Raw genomic sequence first — 21,238 nt, 5'->3', positions numbered from 1 at the left:
TGTATGAGTAGAATGGATTTGTTTACGATGACGTCACAACCACATGACTGTCAGTGCTTCACGCCAGGTAGAAGTGTAACGAACTCGATGCGAGTTGTCAACAAATCCTATAACTTGGTTCATGAAACGCGCTTACAAAATATTTTCACTGTGAATATTTATTGTGTAATGGTGCAAAGTGAGAGAGAGAGAGAGAGAGAGAGAGAGAGAGTGAGAGAATAGCCCTTAGGGCAGAGTCTTTAGTCGATACACTGTGGAAGCAGTACCAAACCGCGCACCACCCGTGCGCTTTCCAAAAACAAAAACAATCCCGCCAGCAAACATAGGAAAAAAAAGGAGCGATCTCACCTCTTCAGATATTGGTTTAAGTCCGACAGTACATTCCTCAAAAAGGGCGTAGAAGAACAAAGTAATCCATCAATGTGTAGCATTCAATTTATTCCGGACCATTAAAGAATTCTGGAGGATATCAGAATGTTGGCGTACAGGCTTCCATCTACCCCCATTCATTCCTCTTTCCGCATCTTTCGTTTTACGCTACTGATTAATAATCAAAACTTTGTGTGGCTAATGCTACAGAAGAAGAGGTTTCTGCGCATGCGTCTACTTCTTCTATTGTTCTGGTGTCTCCGATGGGACCGTCTTACAGCACATGTAGTGGTGTGGCATGTGTATTGCATCGTTTTCAGCAAGCGTTGCGTTGCCATATGGACCTGAAATTTTACTGATCCGTTGCCCATGTGGAAGCGATATTTAAAAAAAAAATCTCGTTGCCGTTGTCATGTGGATGTAGCCTTAGACCCCCACCTCTGTTCAGTGATGGCCGTTCCAGGTTGACAAAAATAGCTTCTTTAACTCCTCGCTCATACCAACGATCCTCTCTGGCTAACCGCTTCACAGGCGCATGGCTCAACACAGGAGAGCCAGTTCCTCAGGCCAGGACTCTGCTGTCTCCCTTCATCTTAACAACAAAGGACACTCATTTCAGGATTGCAATATACGCATTTTAGCCAGAGAGGATCGTTGGTATGAGCGAGGAGTTAAAGAAACCATTTTTGTCAACCTGGAATGGCCATCACTGAACAGAGGTGGGGGTCTAAGGCTACGTTTACATTAGACCGTATCTGTCTCGTTTTCTTCGCGGATGCACTGTCCGTTTACATTAAACCACCTGGAAAAGCCGGGAAACGGGAATCCGCCAGCGTCCACGTATTCAATCTAGATCGTATCTGGTCCGGTGCTGTGTAAACATTGAGATACGTGAATATGCTGTGCTGAGCTCTAGCTGGCATCCTCATTGGACAACGTCACTGTGACATCCACCTTCCTGATTCGCTGGCGTTGGTCATGTGACGCGACTGCTGAAAAACGGCGCGGACTTCCGCCTTGTATCACCTTTCATTAAAGAGTATAAAAGTATGAAAATACTGCAAATACTGATGCAAATACTGCCCATTGTGTAGTTATGATTGTCTTTAGGCTTGCCATCCTTCCACTTGCAAGTACTAAGTGATATGCGCTGGGATCTCACACACAGCGGCTCAGTCCCGAATCACAGCTTGTGCACTTCACTCGCGCGCTGTGTGAGCTGCGCAGGGCCGGAGTGCGCACCCTCCAGAGGGCACTCGCTGTTCAGGGCGGAGTGATTTGGAGCGCAGGATGCCCGCGGAGCCGAGCGTATCCGTGTATTGGTGTTGCTGTGTGCACGGCTAACGGTTTTAGTGTCAACGCGAATCGTTTTAAGAACGTTAATCTGATGATCCGCTGATTCGACGTAATGTAAACGTAGCCTAAGACATCATTTATCAGCCACCTACAATGCAGTCCTTGGCACACTTCCCAGACAACTGAATGCACACCAAAACCCAGCTGTTTTCAGTGACTCACATGAGGACAGAGAGAATCAGCATTCCATTGATCACCCTAACGGGCAATCCATTGATCATCCTAACGACTCTCGAGGCCGTTCACAACCAGCCCCCAGTGACCCACACCAACAGGATGACTCAATGACACCTTAGATGAGCTTTTCATCCATGAGAGGATAAATACCTGATGCTCCCTACCAGTCAGACAGAACTGAAGAAGCCTTTCGGATGAGAGGTGAAACGTCTTCAAGAATCTTCAAGCAAGTCCAGTTGCTCTCTTTTACCACCCACAGTTTACTATGACCTGGATGACTGAGAATCTTCACAGACATTCTCCCCGTGTCTGTGTGGGTTTCCTCCAGGTGCTCTGGTTTCTCCCACAGTCCAAAGACATGCGGTTAGGTTAACATGGGGTGGCCTTAAGCTGAAGTTCCCTTGAGCAAGGCACCTAACCCCCAGGCACTGTAGCATAGCTGCCCACTGCTCTGGGTATGTGTGTGTGCTCATTGCTCACGTGTGTGTGTGTGTGTGTGTGTGTGTGTGTGTGTGTGTGTGTGTGTGTGTGTGTGTGTGTGTGTTCACTGCTTCAGATGGGTTAAATGCAGAGGACAAATTTCACTGTGCTTGAGTGTGCATGTGACAAATAAAAGCTTCTTTTCTTCTCTTCTTCTAAAAGAATACCGTAATGCATCAACCTGATTTTTGATGTCTTTTGCAACCACAGCATACCCGATTCTAAGTATAAGGCAACATATCAACACTTGACCACCAGACCACAAAATTGGCTAACAGCTCAATAACATCTGATGATATCAAATGAATAACACTGTGGCAGCGGGGGCGTGGTCAAGCATCGGTCTGTGACAGGAGGGCGGAGTCAGGGAAGGTAAGTGGCAGAATCACTACACCTGTCGTTAATTAATGTGTTTGTGTGTCTTCCCAGTGACCGCGCCCTATTTAAGGAGAGAGAGAGCGAGCAGAGGGAGCTCTCTCCACAACTAGACGACTGATGTGTGTGCGTGTGTGAGAGTGCAGATAGAAGCTGAAAAGCTGAATAAAAGCGAGTTGTGTGAAATCAGTTCTCAACATCTCAAAAAAGTTGGGACAAGGCCATGTTTACCTAGCCTGGGAAATCCCATGCTGCTTTGCACAATCGTTCCGATCTGAAAAGACAGCATGGAAACTATGGTCTAAAGGCTCGCCTGAGTTAGGGAGCCAATCAGAGAGTGGGGAGGGGTGGAAAGACGGTGACGCGTACTACTCGACAAACGGAAGCTTGTAGTTTATTTGGGGCTGTTTACGGATCACATTTAACATGGCGACGAGCGATATGAACCAAACTTTTGATCAAGCTTTAGACACTGTTCTGAATAGTTTAGAGCGAAAGTTTTTTTTTAAAAAAGAACAGCGTTTGGCATTACAGTCTTTCGTTGACACGAAGACAGATGCCTTTGCCTTGCTCCTGACAGGGTTTGGTAAAAGTCTCATTTACCAACTAGCCCCCTTAGTGGCTAAGCAGATAGGGTTTAGCCAAACCCCGGTCGTTGCAGTAGTCTCGCCACTGACTGCCTTGGTGGAAGACCAGGTAAAGGAGGCAGGCGATCTCAGGATTTCTGCGGCACAGCTTGGTCCAGAGCAGGAAAATGCTATCAAGAGTTGCCTCTTCGTCTTCTTCGTCGCTCTAACTACGTCACCAGGTACAACTGCCATGATTGGCCATGGGCTACATATACGCCAAATGATAGACATTCGCAACGTCCAATAAACGGCCGTTGACAATCATAAACCACACCTCCCCTATGAGAAATTCAATAGGCGGATTCCAGACCATATTTCACTTGTGATATGGTCTGGTGTTAACCAGACTAATGTTTACCACTGTGAGACATCCCCTTTTCTCTTTACAACAGTCTGTAAACGTCTGGGGACTGAGGAGACAAGTTGCTCAAGTTTAGGGATAGGAATGTTAACCCATTCTTGTCTAATGTAGGATTCTAGTTGCTCAACTGTCTTACGTCTTTTTTGTTGTATCTTCCGTTTTATGATGTGCCAAATGTTTTCTATGGGTGAAAGATCTGGACTGCAGGCTGGCCAGTTCAGTACCCGGACCCTTCTTCTACGCAGCCATGATGCTGTAATTGATGCAGTATGTGGTTTGGCATTGTCACATTGGAAAATGCAAGGTCTTCCCTGAAAGAGACGTTGTCTGGATGGGAGCATATGTTGCTCTAGAACCTGGATTTCCCTTTCAGCATTGATGGTGTCTTTCCAGATGCGTAAGCTGCCCGTGCCACACACACTAATGCAACCCCATACCATCAGAGATGCAGGCTTCTGAACTGAGCGCTGATAACAACTTGGGTCGTCCTTCTCCTCTTTAGTCCGAATGACACGGCGTCCCTGATTTCCATAAAGAACTTCAAATTTTGATTCGTCTGACCACAGAACAGTTTTCCACTTTGCCACAGTCCATTTTAAATGAGCCTTGGCCCAGAGAAAATGTCTGCGCTTCTAGATCGTGTTTAGATACGGCTTCTTCTTTGAACTATAGAGTTTTAGCTGGTAACGGCGGATGGCACGGTGAATTGTGTTCACAGATTATGTTCTCTGGAAATATTCCTGAGCCCATTTTGTGATTTCCAATACAGAAGCATGCCTGTATGTGATGCAGTGCCGTCTAAGGGCCCAAAGATCACGGGCACCCAGTATGGTTTTCTGGCCTTGACCCTTACGCACAGAGATTCTTCCAGATTCTCTGAATCTTTTGATGATATTATGCACTGTAAATGATGATATGTTCAAACTCTTTGCAGTTTTACACTGTCGAACTCCTTTCTGATATTGCTCCACTATTTGTCGGCGCAGAATTAGGGGGATTGGTGATCCTCTTCCCATCTTTACTTCTGAGAGCCGCTGCCACTCCAAGATGCTCTTTTTATACCCAGTCATGTTAATGACCTATTGCCAATTGACCTAATGAGTTGCAATTTGGTCCTCCAGCTGTTCCTTTTTTGTACCTTTTAACTTTTCCAGCCTCTTATTGCCCCATCCCAACTTTTTTGAAATGTGTTGCTGTCATGAAATTTCAAATGAGCCAATATTTGGCATGAAATTTCAAAATGTCTTACTTTCGACATTTGATATGTTGTCTATGTTCTATTGTGAATACAATATCAGTTTTTAAGATTTGTAAATTATTGCATTCCGTTTTTATTTACAATTTGTACTTTGTCCCAACTTTTTTGGAATCGGGGTTGTATATATATGAGCTTTGAATGTCTACTCTATTCTAGTTAATCAGGTTGCATGGTCTGAATCCCTTTTCGGTGAATGGTATTGGAATATTGTTGGCCCAGCATCGGGTTTGAGTCTAACATGACCTGTATAGCCCAAGAGCTTGGCCTGTAGATTCGTTTCAAAGCAATCAGGCTCAAAATGGTCCTCGCAACCAACAGAATTTCTGCCAAAGGAGAGTGTTTCTAAAGTGTGACCTGGTCCCAAGTTGTGTAGCCACTGTTTAACATGTTACATTATATTACAGGCATTTAGCAGACACTCTTATCCAGAGCAATGTACAATGAGCACACACATACCCAGTGACTGGAAACAGTTGTGGGTTAGGTATCTTGCTCAAGGGCACTTCAGCCATGGATTTTCCTGCCAGTCCTGGGAATCAAACCAGCAACCCTTTGGACCCAAGGCTGCCTCTCTAACCTTTAGGCTATGGCTGCCCATGTTGTTTACTTTGTTCGGTTGTCCACAATGGAACGCAGAAAAAAATGCTTTCCTTTATTATCCCGTTTATTATTTTTGCAACCATAGGCTTTGCACTCCACCATTTTTCAACAATGTTTTGTACATCTGGCTACATCTACATGTCAGGATCAATGAGCCAATCAAGGTACAGGAAACCTATCCGTAATATCATATCATGCTGATCTTTGACACCGCCCGCAAAATGGCAATATGACTGCAACCTTAAGTGGAACTTATTGAGTGGGAATACAAAATAATTTTAAAGCACTGCTTTATGCAACACAGTGTGATCATACAAGGTAGTCAAAATGCATTTGTGCAAAATGTGTAATAATTCTAGCGAATGTTTATTTTTTTATTGCAGGTACCCTTTAAGCAATGTTGTAAAGAAAAGTGGGCTAAAATTTCCTTGTGAGAGACTGATAAACTCCCAACCTGGTTTCTGAATGTTTGTTTGTTTGTTTGTTTGTTTGTTTGTTTGTTGGCATGAGTACACAGAAGTTTGTGAGGACCACAGAATTGCCTTTTTCATCCTTGTTCAATAAAAAGCATAGAATTTCAGGAGGATGTACTTTTCCTATGACTATATTAAGAACAATACAGACATCAATATTTTTTATGGGGAGCTGTTTTAAATTCATTCTTTAGAGGTGTTCGTTTAAGTTTATAATATTTTTATTTCCAATTATTTATCACATTTATTTATCTCTTCCACTTGTTTTGTCATTTCTGCACACATATATAGACCCAGAGTTGAATGTTGAACATTAAATTCTTTTTGTTATCCTCCACAGAAAGGAGAGAGCAAGTTCTCTGAATTTGTCTCTTTACTTTCTCCACTTCTCTCTTATCTTTCTTTAAGATTGTTTTCATCTCTCTCTCAGACACACACACATTCACTGCCTTCATGCAATGCACAGCATACTAATGAAGGAGGTTTAAAAAGAAACTTTAAAATAGTGATTTTGATAAGAATGTAGATAAGAATGTATTTATTATGTGTGTGTGCGCGCGCATGTGTGCATGTGCAGATTTTGGCTGTTATGATACAGTCCCTGACCAGTTCTTTGTTCTTCAGATTGTTCTGCATTTTATATTGCTGAAGATAAACACTGTAGCTCTGTATCACAGCTCTGTGAGTGAAGATGAGATGAGCTGAGTGTGTGTGTGTGTGTGTGTGTGTGTGTGTGTGTGTGTGTGTGTGTGTGTGTGTGTGTGTGTGTGTGTGTCAGTCTCAAATGCCAGGCTTCAATAATTCTGTAACTTTAATCTGACATTAATTAAGTCTCTACTCCTCCCTCCCACTAAGCAAAAGCACCTGCCTGTCTGCTTTGATATCAGCCAAAACTACTCATCAATCCTAAAACACAAATTATAATTTCTTGGGATTATATTAAAATTAGTAGGTTTCAGCTCCCTCCTCCTCATTCTCTTTCTACTTAAAGTGTAGGCGCACATTTTAACAGTCGACATGTTTTTTAATGAAATATTTCATTATATTAAAATGGACTTCATGCATTTTATTGCCTGACATTTTATCAGAGTCATATACAGTAGTTATTATAGTATAATTTTTTAAGAAGTTACACATAAAATGCTTCTCAGTCAGCACCATTGTTCATTATTAAAATTGTTTAGCAGTGCATGCCTAATGCTAACTTTGTTTTCTGCCACCAAACATTCATAAGGCCTCTCTGTGTTTTGTTATTAATGTAATAATAAGCACGTTATACAAACAAATCCAGTGCATATGATCTCTAATTTCCCTTGGGAATGGCCATCTCATTATTCCAAACCATATAAAATCCACTAGTTCTCCTTGATGCTGAAAATCACAAGGCTGTTATTGTCCCCAGTGTTGGAACATTTCAACTGTGTTGTCATCTGTGCGCGGTAGGTGAGAGTTTATGATTCAATGTAAATTAGGCACACATCCAAAGAACTCCAATGCAGGACAGTTAGGTGCTTGACTTTTGCTCCTTATCAGCACAAGTCACCATTAGGCTGTTATTCCAAGCCATTGCCTCCCCCATTAGTGTACAAAAGCCTATTAGACAGAAGCAAGACCACTCACAGATATACATCATGCCTCACTGCTCTCATTCCAATCAGATTTCCATTCAGTCTGTCATGAGTTACACAATGAAGATAAAATCCACTGTTTTGCAGTTTTGCACTGGTGTCACAAACCCACTGGAATTTAAACATTTTGGCCAGGTCCACTGAACATGGCTTCACACAAAACAAAACATGACATTTTATTTGCACAGGCTTGATTATTTTTTTATCTGTATGAGAACCACATCAAAAAAGAAGCATTTATTCAAAATGCTACTTTACTTTTGAATGCAGTTAATCTGTATGATAGAGATGGTGGTTTTACATGTGGTAGTTCTTATGTCACTGTCCTGTGCTTCAGATCAACAAATGTATCTCTTTCAGGCTGTGGACATTTTACTGACTCAGATATTGTTTATGCTTCTGCCTTGAGCTAGACATTAGCATTTAGGACATTATGGCATGCTTTTCTCTAATTAACTTTTTTTTTTCAATTAACTTATATATTAAGTCACTAAGAACCAAGTTCTTATTTGCAGTGTCAGCCTGGCAAAAGGCAAAGACTCTTGAGGAAATGGGGTAAGGGCTAAAAATGACAATAGGTAACATGAGTGCCATGCAATCCAACACACAAACATCAAACAGACAAACAGGTAGTTAACAAACAAAAAGCCAGTGCCACAAACAGTACAGCAATATAAACGTACAGAAGTAATATGCATAACCAGTAAGAGGGGGTAGGGACAGCATAAATAAAACAGCAGTCTTAATACTTTTATAATACAGGCTGAATCAAATGCTTACCTACATGATCGTTTGTATGTGGCACTGGTTCTGGCTCTGATGCAAGCTCTAGCTCTGACACAGGTTCAGGTGCTGGCTCTGGGATTGGCTCTGATGCTGGCTCAGGTGCTAGCTCTGGGACTGGCTGTGGGACAGGCTCAGGAGTGACGGTCTCCTCTGCTGCCACTGCATCTGCCTTTGGGAGGAGCTCAGGAACAATGGCCTCCTCTGCTGCCACAGCATTGACCTCCAACATGGTAGCCCCCCCCCCCCAAAAAAAAAAAGAAATAAAAAATTCATGGGGGTCCTTCTTCTCTAATTTGCCAGCCTCATAGAGGTACCAGAGCATGACATAAAAAGACTGTGCACTGTAGAGGGACGGATGTTCCACTCTTATTAAGTAATTGGCCCATCAGTGTGCTCATCCCATGAGCCAGCTAATCATGCAGCTGACACAGACAGGTTCTGGAGGCTTGAGCCAGGTCAGCATAAAAGAAGGTACATTGCAGGCTGAATCCCTTTGGGTGATATTCCTCTCAAACGTAGGGTGCCGGGGTGTCTCTTCCAAAACGCTGCCGGAAAAACACAGCTAGCAGCTGAGGCATGGAAACCGGGAATGGCATAGGAGGGCATGCTGGTTCACTTCTGCTGCATCAGTGTTTTGGTGAAGTATTCTGTCATGGGTGGTTGGAGATGGATGTACAACCCCGATTCCAAGAAAGTTGGGATAAATTACAAATTGTAAATACAAACGGAATGCAATAATTGACAAATCTCAAACTGATATTGTATTCACAATAGAACATAGACAACATATCAAATGTCGAAAGTGAGACATTTTGAAATTTCATGCCAAATATTGGCTCATTTGAAATTTCATGACAGCAACACATCTCAAAAAAGTTGGGACAGGGACAATAAGGCTACGTTTACACTAGACTGTATCTGTCTCGTTTTCTTCGCGGATGCACTGTCCGTTTACATTAACCCCCCTGAAAAAGCGGGGAAACGGGAATCCGCCAGCGTCCACGTATTCAATCTAGATCGTATCTGGTCCGGTGCTGTGTAAACATTGAGAATACGCGAATACGCTGTGCTGAGCTCTAGCTGGCGTCTCATTGGACAACGTCACTGTGACATCCACCTTCCTGATTCGCTGGTGTTGGTCATGTGACGCGACTGCTGAAAAACGGCGCAGACTTCCGCCTTGTATCACCTTTCATTAAAGAGTATAAAAGTATGAAAATACTGCAAATACTGATGCAAATACTGCCCATTGTGTAGTTATGATTGTCTTTAGGCTTGCCATCCTTCCACTTGCAAGTAATAAGTGATATGCGCTGGGATCTCACACACAGCGGCTCAGTCCCGAATCGTGGCTTGTTCACTTCACTCGCGCGCTCTGTGAGCTGCGCAGGGCCGGAGTGCACACCCTCCAGAGGGCACTTGCTGTTCAGGGCGGAGTGATTTGGAGCGCAGGATGCCTGCGGAGCCGAGCGTATCCGCGTATTGGTGTTGCTGTGTGCACGGCTAACGGTTTTAGTGTAAATGCGAATCATTTTAAGAACATTAATCTGATGATCCGCTGATTCGACGTAATGTAAACGTAGCCTAAGAGGCTGGAAAAGTTAAAGGTACAAAAAAGGAACAGCTGGAGGACCAAATTGCAACTCATTAGGTCAATTGGCAATAGGTCATTAACATGATTGGGTATAAAAAGAGCATCTTGGAGTGGCAGCGGCTCTCAGAAGTAAAGATGGGAAGAGGATCACCAATCCCCCTAATTCTGCACCAACAAATAGTGGAGCAATATCAGAAAGGAGTTTGACAGTGTAAAACTGCAAAGAGTTTGAACATATCATCATCTACAGTGCATAATATCATCAAAAGATTCAGAGAATCTGGAAGAATCTCTGTGCGTAAGGGTCAAGACCGGAAAACCATACTGGGTGCCCGTGATCTTCGGGCCCTTAGACGGCACTGCATCACATACAGGCATGCTTCTGTATTGGAAATCACAAAATGGGCTCAGGAATATCTCATCTCATCTCATTATCTCTAGCCGCTTTATCCTTCTACAGGGTCACAGGCAAGCTGGAGCCTATCCCAGCTGACTACGGGCGAAAGGCGGGGTACACCCTGGACAAGTCGCCAGGTCATCACAGGGCTGACACATAGACACAGACAACCATTCACACTCACATTCACACCTACGGTCAATTTAGAGTCACCAGTTAACCTAACCTGCATGTCTTTGGACTGTGGGGGAAACCGGAGCACCCAGAGGAAACCCACGTGGACACGGGAGAACATGCAAACTCCACACAGAAAGGCCCTCGCCGGCCCCGGGGCTCGAACCCAGGACCTTCTTGCTGTGAGGCGACAGCGCTAACCACTACACCACCGTGCCGCCCGCTCAGGAATATTTCCATAGAAAATGATCTGTGAACACAATTCACCGTGCCATCCGCCGTTGCCAGCTAAAACTCTATAGTTCAAAGAAGAAGCCATATCTAAACATGATCCAGAAGCGCAGACGTCTTCTCTGGGCCAAAGCTCATTTAAAATGGACTGTGGCAAAGTGGAAAACTGTTCTGTGGTCAGACGAATCAAAATTTGCAGTTCTTTATGGAAATCAGGGACGCCGTGTCATTCGGACTAAAGAGGAGAAGGATGACCCAAGTTGTTATCAGTGCTCAGTTCAGAAGCCTGCATCTCTGATGGTATGGGGTTGCATTAGTGCGTGCGGCATGGGCAGCTTACACATCTGGAAAGACACCATCAATGCTGAAAGGTATATCCAGGTTCTAGAGCAACATATGCTCCCATCCAGACGATGTCTCTTTCAGGGAAGACCTTGCATTTTCCAACATGACAATGCCAAACCACATACGGTCCTGCATCAATTACAGCATCATGGCTGAGTAGAAGAAGGATCCGGGTACTGAACTGGCCAGCCTGCAGTCCAGATCTTTCACCCATAGAAAACATTTGGCACATCATAAAACGGAGATATGACAAAAAAAGACCTAAGACAGTTGAGCAACTAGAATCCTACATTAGACAAGAATGGGTTAACATTCCTATCCCTAAACTTGAGCAACTTGTCTCCTCAGTCCCCAGACATTTACAGACTGTTATAAAGAGAAAAGGGGATGTCTCACAGTGGTAAACATGGCCTTGTCCTAACTTTTTTGAGATGTGTTGTTGTCATGAAATTTAAAATCACCTAATTTTTCTCTTTAAATGATACATTTTCTCAGCTTAAACATTTGATATGTCATCTATGTTCTATTCTGAATAAAATATGGAATTTTGAAACTTCCACATCATTGCATTCCGTTTTTATTTACAATTTGTACTTTGTCCCAACTTTTTTGGAATCAGGGTTGTATGTGCAGAAGAAGTTTATTCTTAAGAAAAGTACAATCAGACAAACAATCTAAAATGGTGGGCATATATCAGAAATGGCAAAACAGGCAATCAGTCAAGCAAGGCACAAACAGACTATTGTAGACAAAGCAGGATCAAAAACAAGGAGCAGGAAATCAGGGATCAGGAAACCAGGAGAAACAATCAGGAAACAAGGCTGAGGCTACATCCACACGACAACGGCAACGAGATGTTATTTAAAAATATATCGCGTCCAAATGGGCAACAATCAGTAAAATATCGGGTCCATATGGCAACGCAACGCTTGCTGAAAACGATGCAATACACATGCCACACCTCTAGGGGCGCTGTAAGACGGTCCCTTCGGAGACACCAGAACAACCCATACGAAAAATAACAGTAAAGAACTTATAAGAGTTTACCACTGTCTTAGTAGTAAATCCTTATAAGGATTTATAAATATATATGCCATGTATGATTTACTCCTGAAAGTGGCCCATTTTGCATTTTCCTCATACAAATTTTTTTATGAAAATCTAGTATGTATGAAGTGAACATTGTGCATGGTTTTTACAGATAATGTGTATGATGAATTACACCGTCTTTGTATGCTTCACGTAATGTTTGTAGTTTTAAATTATATTTTACAGTTTAAAATGTATATGCCTTTTATATGTAAATCCAACACAAACATATGTGGATTTACATATAAAAGGCATATACATTTTAAACTGTAAAATATAATTTAAAACTACAAACATTACGTGAAGCATACAAAGACGGTGTAATTCATCATACACATTATCTGTAAAAACCATGCACAATGTTCACTTCATACATACTAGATTTTCATAAAAAATTTGTATGAGGAAAATGCAAAATGGGCCACTTTCAGGAGTAAATCATACATGGCATATATATTTATTTATAAATCCTTATAAGGATTTATCCTTATATTTATAAGGATTTACTACTAAGACAGTGGTAAACTCTTATAAGTTCTTTACTGTTCTTTTTCGTATGGGAATAGAAGAAGTAAGGATGCATGCGCATAAACTATTATGCGCGAGACTTCATATTAGCCACAAAGTCAGGAAAATCTGTTCGGAAAATTACATTATAATGACCAAATACAATGAAAAGTATTTTTCCAGTCTCACCTGTAAGGTAATCCCATGTGATCTCGTTTGGACGGTAAACCTGTTGGTACAGTTAAACGCAGCTAATCTTTATTCTCCGCTTTGACCTTTCCAATATGGCGGCGAGGATGACGTATGCGGAAGCCGGCGTCTTTAATGGTCCGGAATAAATTGAATACTACACGTTGATGGATTAATTTGTTGTTTCTCACCTGTGAAAGGTAATCCCATGTGATCTCGTTTGGACGGTAAACCTGTTGGTATAGTTAAACGCAGCTAATCTTTATTCTCCACTTTGACCTTTCCAATATGGCGGCGAGGATGACGTACGCGGAAGGCGGCGTCTTTAATGGTCCGGAAAAAATTGAATGATATACACGTTGATGGATTAATTTGCTTTTTTGAGGAATGTATTCTAGGACTTAAACCATCATCTGAAGAGGTGAGATCGCTCTTTTTTCCCCCTAGTTTTGCTGGTGGGATTGACTCTGCCCTAAGGGCTATTCTCTCTCTCTCTCTCTCTCTCTCTCTCTCTCTCTCACTTTGCACCATTACACAATAAATATTCACAGTGAAAATATTTTGTAAGCGCGTTTCATGAACCAAGTTATAGGATTTGTTGACAACTCGCATCGCATCGCAATGAGATCATTGGCACTACTGGTGTTAAGAATCAGACCATTTCATAAATGAATATTTTGCTGTAGAGCTGCAGTGTTTGTACAATTGCATGTTTTTGCTTCACTATTACTGTCACTATTCTGCTTCTTGCATTACTACTGTGAACTAACACTGAACATAATAATAATAATAATAATAATAATAATAATAATAATAATATCCAAGCTCGTGTTTCACTCTCACTAGTGCTCTGTAAGGCTTTTTCCTGGTGATATTCGTTACACTTCTACCCGGCGTGAAGCACTCACAGTCATGTGGTTGTGACGTCATCGTAAACAAATCCGTTTTACTCATCCAGACGACTTCACAACGGCAACGTTGCCAGATCTTTCCACTCTGGAACCCGTTCTCAAAAAGATTGCGTTTTGGGCACCCAAAACGCCGGTGCCGTGTGGACGCCAGGCCTAAACGATAAGCAATTGTATCGGAGTCACCTGAATCTGTTGCCGTGTGGACAGGGCCTCAGTAAAGTGTCTAACAATGCTTTGCAAAGTGAGTGTGCATTTAGAGTTCTTATATAGGCACACTGATTGCGCCTTAATCCCATGCAGGTGTGAGTCCTTCACAGTGCGCATGCGTGAGTCAACTCAGAGCGTGTGCTGTCCAGAGCACGCCTGAGAGTCCATATGTTGTGTATGCCAACAGGCACAGGTGTGACTGTGAGGAGTCCCATACACTTTCTGTCTCTGGAGGATCAAAGGTGTTAGAATTCCCATTTCTCTGTAGCAAAAGTTATTGATAGGGAAATACCTTTTGTCTGGTCAAGCTGTGAAATATTCCCTTTGATCCATTGTTAGCTAGTTTAGAAAGACTACTTTCCCATTTCACTATTTTATGGGACACAAAAAAAAAAACCTGTTTTAGCTTGCTACAATTATTTTTGAGATCATGGTGAAATTGTTGTATTATTTAGCATGAGTTTATGATTGTTATAGTTAGCAGGTATTTTAACATTAGCTCCTTTAAAGCTGAGCCTAAGTACACTTTGAGATTAAATGTTTAGAGGACCTTGTGTGTATGTGATCATCTTGTGGTCTCCACTACTGATTATCATTGTAAGGGCATTTCACATGACAAACACAGATGCGTCATTAGATAGTAAAACCCTTAAAATACTATACGATGAATGCAAGTAAGTCTGTTTTCTTTTCAAAGATAGCGGGAAGTATGTTTTAGACAGTGAGAAGCCAAATGTTGGGCAGCCAATCAGAAGTCTGTTTTAAACAAAGCGATTCTTTTTACAATGATTTTAATGGGAGCCGCCGTTTTGTTTTGGGGCAGTCTTAGGGCGGCTCTCCCAAAAAGGGACACAACTTAAAATTAATGGAGGGAACTTAGACTTCAGTGTTTTTCTGGGAATCACTCAACACTTGTATTGGCTCTGTGCAATAAAAGTATTTTAAGGCAGCTTCTTTCATATAAGTATATTTTTGGCTACTTTTGAGGTACAGACTTCCACAACACTGCCTATAATTTGTAAGTTTGACCTTTTTTTAAAGGTGTTTTTTTTTAAGTAGATACGTCAATGAATGATTATTCTACAAAAACTGTGAGATTAGTTTAATACATTAAAATGTGCTTTAGATATAGATAATAAATCTATCTATAAAAGTACTCTATGTGCAGAAAAATTAAAAGCTGGTAAAAGAAAGTGGAAGAAATCACAACTTGATGCTTGAAGTTGGACTTATCTGCATCAACAACATTTTCTCATCCTTTTTCTTTCTTTAACCTCCTTCCTGACTTCTAATGATTTTGCCACCTTCTTTGATAAGAAGGTTAAGCTCTGCCAAACTTTGCCTCCTAACCCATTCCTATACTGCACTCCTACCCTCATACTTTCTTAACATGTTTTTTCTCCTCTATCTACACCTGCCCACTGGATCTCATCCCCTTCCACAATGCTTCAGACCATCTCCCCTACCTACCCTTCATCACTTTGTAAATAACTTGATGTAAATAACCTCGGGTCATGTACCAACTGCCTTCAACACAGCAAGGGTTATTCCCATCCTGAAAAGTCCACACTTGACACCTCAAAAATCAGCAACTACCAACCAGTATCATTTCTCTCTTTTATAAAATCCTTAAAAGCAATGTATGCAATGAGATGTCTCTTTTCCTTACCCAGAATGACTTTCAAGATCCTAATCAGTCTGGTTTCAAAGTGGCATACTTCACAGAAACAGCCTTTGTGGCTGTTACGAAGATGCTTTATACCTCTAGATCAGTCAAACTATCATCAGTCCTCTTCGTCCTTGACCTCTCAAGCCATCGGTGCAGTCAGTAACAAAACTCCTAGCCAATCTCCTGAGCAATGGAAAGTGGCAACACATGGCAGCTGTTTGCTTCTTTTACCTGGAGAGGCAGTCATATCAGGTTACCTGAAAGGAATTCACAATCATGTGGGGCTGATCAAGTCTTGATGATTGGTCCTTTTCTAGTCTCCCTTTCTAATTTCTGTTTCAGTGAGGTCATATCCTCAGATGGTTGTTCTTTCCACTCTGAGAGTCATGGCATGCATCTTTTTCTGCTTTCCTCAGACAATCTGAATGGATTTTAGCATGTGTGGCAGATGTTTACCTGTGTGGATGCCATTTACCTGAAACTAATTTCCAGCAAGACTGAGCTGCTGTATATGGAGATGAATCCTCATATAAAAAAGAAATTGTGACTTCCCTGGACAACTTTTATATCACACCATCTGACAATGCTTGCAATTTGGGGGTAGTCCTAAACAAACAATCTTCTCTCATTCATATTGCTAACCTGGTCATTCAGATTTGTCATTTAAAACATAAGGAGAATATGGGATTTTTTCCCATATGGGTCACTCTGGAGCTTGTTTAGTTTCTTGTCATCCCAAGCTTGGGCAACTGCAACTTGGTCTACCCTGGGTACCATCTGACCCCTGCAACTCTCAGTCAGGGGTCAGTCACTGCAATCACTCCATGGTTACATTCGCTCCACAGGTTTACTGTAGCTCCCTGCATCAAAAAACACTAATGATTGCCTCCAAATCCAAAAAGGATCTGCATGAAGGCATTTATGAAACTTAATTCTACAGCGTATTCCCTTCAGGCTTCTAGCACAGCTCAATTTGACCCACCATCCCTCAAGATAGAAGGAAGACAGCCTTCAAGAGTCTTTTCTGTACTAACACAGGTGTTAGGATAAAATTTCCCTTCAAACTGACATCTGCCAAACACTGTAAATGTATACTGTATATTCTGCCTGTCCCTCAACTGTCCTTTCACTTTCTTAGACTTAGTACCTTTATGCTGAATTGACATGCTCAACAAAATGAAGAATCTGAACATTCATTCATCTTCTAGGTGGAAGAAAGTACATGTTTTTTTGTTTGTTTTTTTTAATGTGAGAATTGCACACACAAGGTGCAGTTTGAAAGTGTCTCAGCTACTGTCAGATGCGCGAGGGAGGCGGATGTAAGTGCAGAAGTGTTTATTAACATACAGTGCAATATATACATGAAGTGCATCAAACACACACAAAAGCAAACAGTCCAAATCGGCAGGCAAGGTCATAAACAAGAAAACAGGCAATGGGTCAGTCGAGGTGCAAACAGGATGTCATAGGCAAAACGAGGATGAGAACTAGAATTGGGAACAGGAGTCAAGAAACCAGGAAAACCACAAACACGGGAAACAAGGCTCGGTAATGCACACTGAACGTGGCATAATACTTTGCAATGTCTTTGCATCAGCACAGTCCTTAAATAGCCCAACACTTCATTCACTAATTGAGAACAGGTGTGCCTTGTTCACGGTGTGCATGCTGGAGCTCACTCAGCGCACGAGCAGCCCGAGGTGCGCCTTTTGGTGCACGTGCCACAGCGTGCAGGACTGACAGCTACACTCAATTGTGACCCTGAACTTTCTTGTCTTGCTTCAAGCAAGGATCAGTATTAAGTCCAGCATCACTGGCAAATAAAAAAAATGGCAATCTTTGGGAAGCCTGGAAAATCACCTTAAGTAGCTATGTAACGTCTCTGAAAATATCAATATTAGTGTAACATTTGGAATACAGGCCTGGGTGGTGAGTGGTTTTCACAGTGATATACCCCTGTACCCACAAGTGAAGTTCATGCTCCGTTTGTCAGCACCACCCAACACATGTGAGTAAATGGGCACAATAGTTTTGGATGAACTGCTCTATTCTTGTGTTACTGTTATTACAGTTACTGTTACCTAATAAATTTATGAAATTGTGACTAATTTATTGCAGCTCTATTTTTCAGCTTGTCCAAGGTTTTGGGTTGCTCCAGATTTACTGAATCAAATCTTAACATTTAAATTGTTTTTGTAAAATTACATTTGTGGCCTTGTTTTATTATATATTGGGGAACCTGCTTGATATACTCGAAGGGTCAGGATGTGAGCATAGCATAGTTCTTTAGGAAAAGTAGACTAGGTTGATCATTTGCTGTTTTGGGCTCTTCCAGCCTCTCCCCATGTCAAAGTTGGCAATAAATATTGTTTCTCAAATGTTATAAGTAATGAGCATCTAAATGTTTATTCCTGTATAATTATTCCCCAGCCCCACTAGCATTAGATTGAATTTCTCACCATTCATTTGCTTTCGTTTTTCCCCTCTGTAATCAATAAAAACTTGTTATAATAACACTATTACTTTTAACAAACTTCCTGTTTTGTGTCATAAGTTCTATCAAGCAGTGTGATGCCTTTCTTATATTATTAGACCAGCATTCTCCACACCCTTATTTATTGATTATACCAATACAATTTATTGATTATACCTAAAATACCCTAAAACAGTTTGAAAGCTTCTTCCTCCAACTGTGTCTTTATCTATTAACTAATCTCAAAATCTAATTTCATTCCCTTGTCAGCTTCATCCTGCCTTAAACCTACTTTATATGAAATGTCTTTCTGACCACTCTGTCATTTTATTAACATGTCTTCAAAATGCTTCACTAGACAATTCACAAGTCATCTCTAACCCCTTTTAGATAGAAAGGTCATTATGTTACAACTATGACTGCCCTTGAATACGCTGAATAAATCTTAATCAATATATCTTGGCACTGCTTTTTATGCAATAAATCGTTTCCCAGCTCTTGAATATCCATATGGATACATTGGTATTGGCCCAATACCTTGCTCATTTATTAGTAAAAGATGCCCCAATACCAACATCTGATGCCACGTGATATGTGATGCAACATAAGCCTAGTCTATGTTGATGCACTGATAAATAGACCATATAAATTGACAATAATCTAGAAGTATTTCATGAATCAAAGCCTACCAGATACTAGGTAAATAATGTATTTGCCCCAGTCAACTGCCCCAAGTAACTAATTGCCCCAGTCAATTCCACTATTAAAAGCATTTAATTTGCTTTTTAGCATAAACCCCATTGAGATCCACTGAAATCACAAATCCTCACTTCCTATCCACTCAGGATCTCATCTCATCTCATTATCTCTAGCCGCTTTATCCTGTTCTACAGGGTCGCAGGCAAGCTGGGGCCTATCCCAACTGACTACGGGCGAAAGGTGGGGTACACCCTGGACAAGTCACCAGGTCATCACAGGGCTGACACATAGACACAGACAACCATTCACACTCACATTCACACCTACGGTCAATTTAGAGTCACCAGTTAACCTAACCTGCATGTCTTTGGACTGTGGGAGAAACTGGAGCACCTGGAGGAAACCCACGCAGATACAGGGAGAACATGCAAACTCCCCACAGAAAGGTCCTCACCGGCCACGGGGCTCGAACCCGGACCTTCTTGTTGTGAGGTGACAGCACTAACCACTACACCACCGTGCCACCCCCCACTCAGGATGTTATTTAAAATAATGATTGACAAAGATCTCATGATTGTGAAATCTGTAGCTGCACAGCTGTTAGAGTTTGCTTGATATGTTGCTTATTTTGCACAAACATGAGGAAACAAAATAAATACAAAGATACTAGTTGTTCACCGTCCCACTGTCTCATGTCAATTTTTAATGTAAACTAAGAAAAACATATATTCCATACAATACATATAGTCCCATTTGAAATTATTGTAATGTTTTTTGTCATACACTGCAGATTTGGGGTTTGAACCTTCTCACTGTGAGGTGACAGTGCTAACTATTGTGTCACGCTACAGCTTTCATTCTCTGATATTTACTGTACAGCTAGATGTGTTAAACAACTTAGAACATGGCACCTTTGGTGACAGACCACTCAATTTGTAGGTGAGCACAAATATTGAAACAGAGTCTTAAAGTAAATAATATTTTGAAACATATCCCTTGTTTACATATTGATTGTGACCATTTGACATCATCAAGCTGTTCCATTCTTTTGTGATGCTCTTCCATGTTTGCACTACAGCTTCCTTCAGTTATTGTTTGTTTTTGGGGTTTCTCCATTTAGTCCCCTCTTCAGAGGGTGGAATGCTGCTCAATTAGGTTAATGTATGGTGACTGACTTGGCCAGTCTAAAACCTTACACTTTTTCCCCTGATGAAGTTCTTTGTCATGTTGGCAGTGTGTTTTGTATCACTGTCATACTGCATGCTGAAGTTCCTCCCAATTAGATTGGATGCATTCCTCTGTACATTGGCAGAAAGAATGTTTCTGTAAACTTCTGAATTCATTCTGCTGCTACCATCATGAGTTACATTATCGATAAAGATCAGCAAATCTGTTCTAGAAGCAGTCATGCACGCCCAAGCCATGATATTACTTCCATCGTGCTTGACCGATGAGCTTGTATGTTTTGGCTCATGAACAGGTTCTTTTTACTTCACACTTTGGCTGTTCCATCAATTTGGTAAAGGTTAATCTTGGTTCCAGAACTTTTGTGGCTCATCTCAAGCAAGAAGAGCACTGCTCTTTAGTGACCACAGTGAATTTGCATGGTGGCGTGTCCTGTCCATGTTTTGTTGTTTTGATGTGTTTATTGTGAGTATTGTTGATCATGATTTATGTTTTAATTGCTGAACTCTGACACTAGATACCTGATACAGCCATGGCTTCGTGTGCATGGATTTTTGGACTTGTTCTGTTGGCTCCAAGCACATTGTTTGCCTGTGGACTTAATCATGGAAACAACATGGGCAATGTTATCCAATGCATCCAGTACATGAGAGAATTTCTGCTACAGTATAACTCCAAGCCCCTGAATTTCAACTTCAGTGCATCCATCCTCACACATAGTATAAATGTAAATGAGGGAAGGGGGGTGTTAGACAGAGACTGAAAAGAATGAAAACCCAACTCCCCCTGCCCATCTGCTTGTTAATCAATGTCCAGTCCCTGAGGAGAAAGACAGATGAACTGGCCGCAAACTTCAGGCACCTGCACAAATACCGGGATGCCTGTATGCTGGCAATCATGGAGACATGGCTGGACAGCAATACCCTGTCTAGTGAGGTGGAGTTGGTTGGTTTTACCGCATACAGAATGGACCACAATCCTAGCATTACAGGGAAATCCCGCAGTGGTGGAGTGAGTCTTCTTGTTCAGGATGACTGGTGCTGGACTGGATCAGTGGTAGTGAAGGAGTGTCTCTG

At 41.6% G+C, this 21,238-nt stretch overlaps 2 protein-coding genes across 3 annotated transcripts in view; one reads left to right on the top strand and one right to left on the bottom strand.

Moving 5' to 3' along the window:
• Positions 1-21,238, top strand: part of slc38a4 (solute carrier family 38 member 4) — a 539,078-nt gene that overhangs the window by 55,703 nt on the left and 462,137 nt on the right. The gene's annotated exons all lie outside the window — the stretch shown is intronic.
• The window catches only part of ptn (pleiotrophin), a 162,894-nt gene that overhangs the window by 121,706 nt on the left and 19,950 nt on the right, over positions 1-21,238 (bottom strand). Inside the window, exon 1 of one of the 2 annotated variants that reach the window (XM_060914353.1) lies at positions 13,019-13,058. The exons of the other annotated variant lie outside the window; for it this stretch is intronic. Coding sequence (XP_060770336.1) covers positions 13,019-13,035 — 17 coding nt within the window. The 5' untranslated portion in view covers positions 13,036-13,058. Of the gene's footprint in view, positions 1-13,018; positions 13,059-21,238 lie in introns of those variants that run through there. 2 annotated transcript variants of the gene reach the window in all.

This window comes from Neoarius graeffei, chromosome 2 (genome assembly GCF_027579695.1).
Source record: "Neoarius graeffei isolate fNeoGra1 chromosome 2, fNeoGra1.pri, whole genome shotgun sequence".
Taxonomy (NCBI): Eukaryota; Metazoa; Chordata; class Actinopteri; order Siluriformes; family Ariidae; genus Neoarius; species Neoarius graeffei.
Note: the sequence above shows the minus strand (reverse complement) of the source record. Positions and strands in the feature narration are given on the sequence as shown.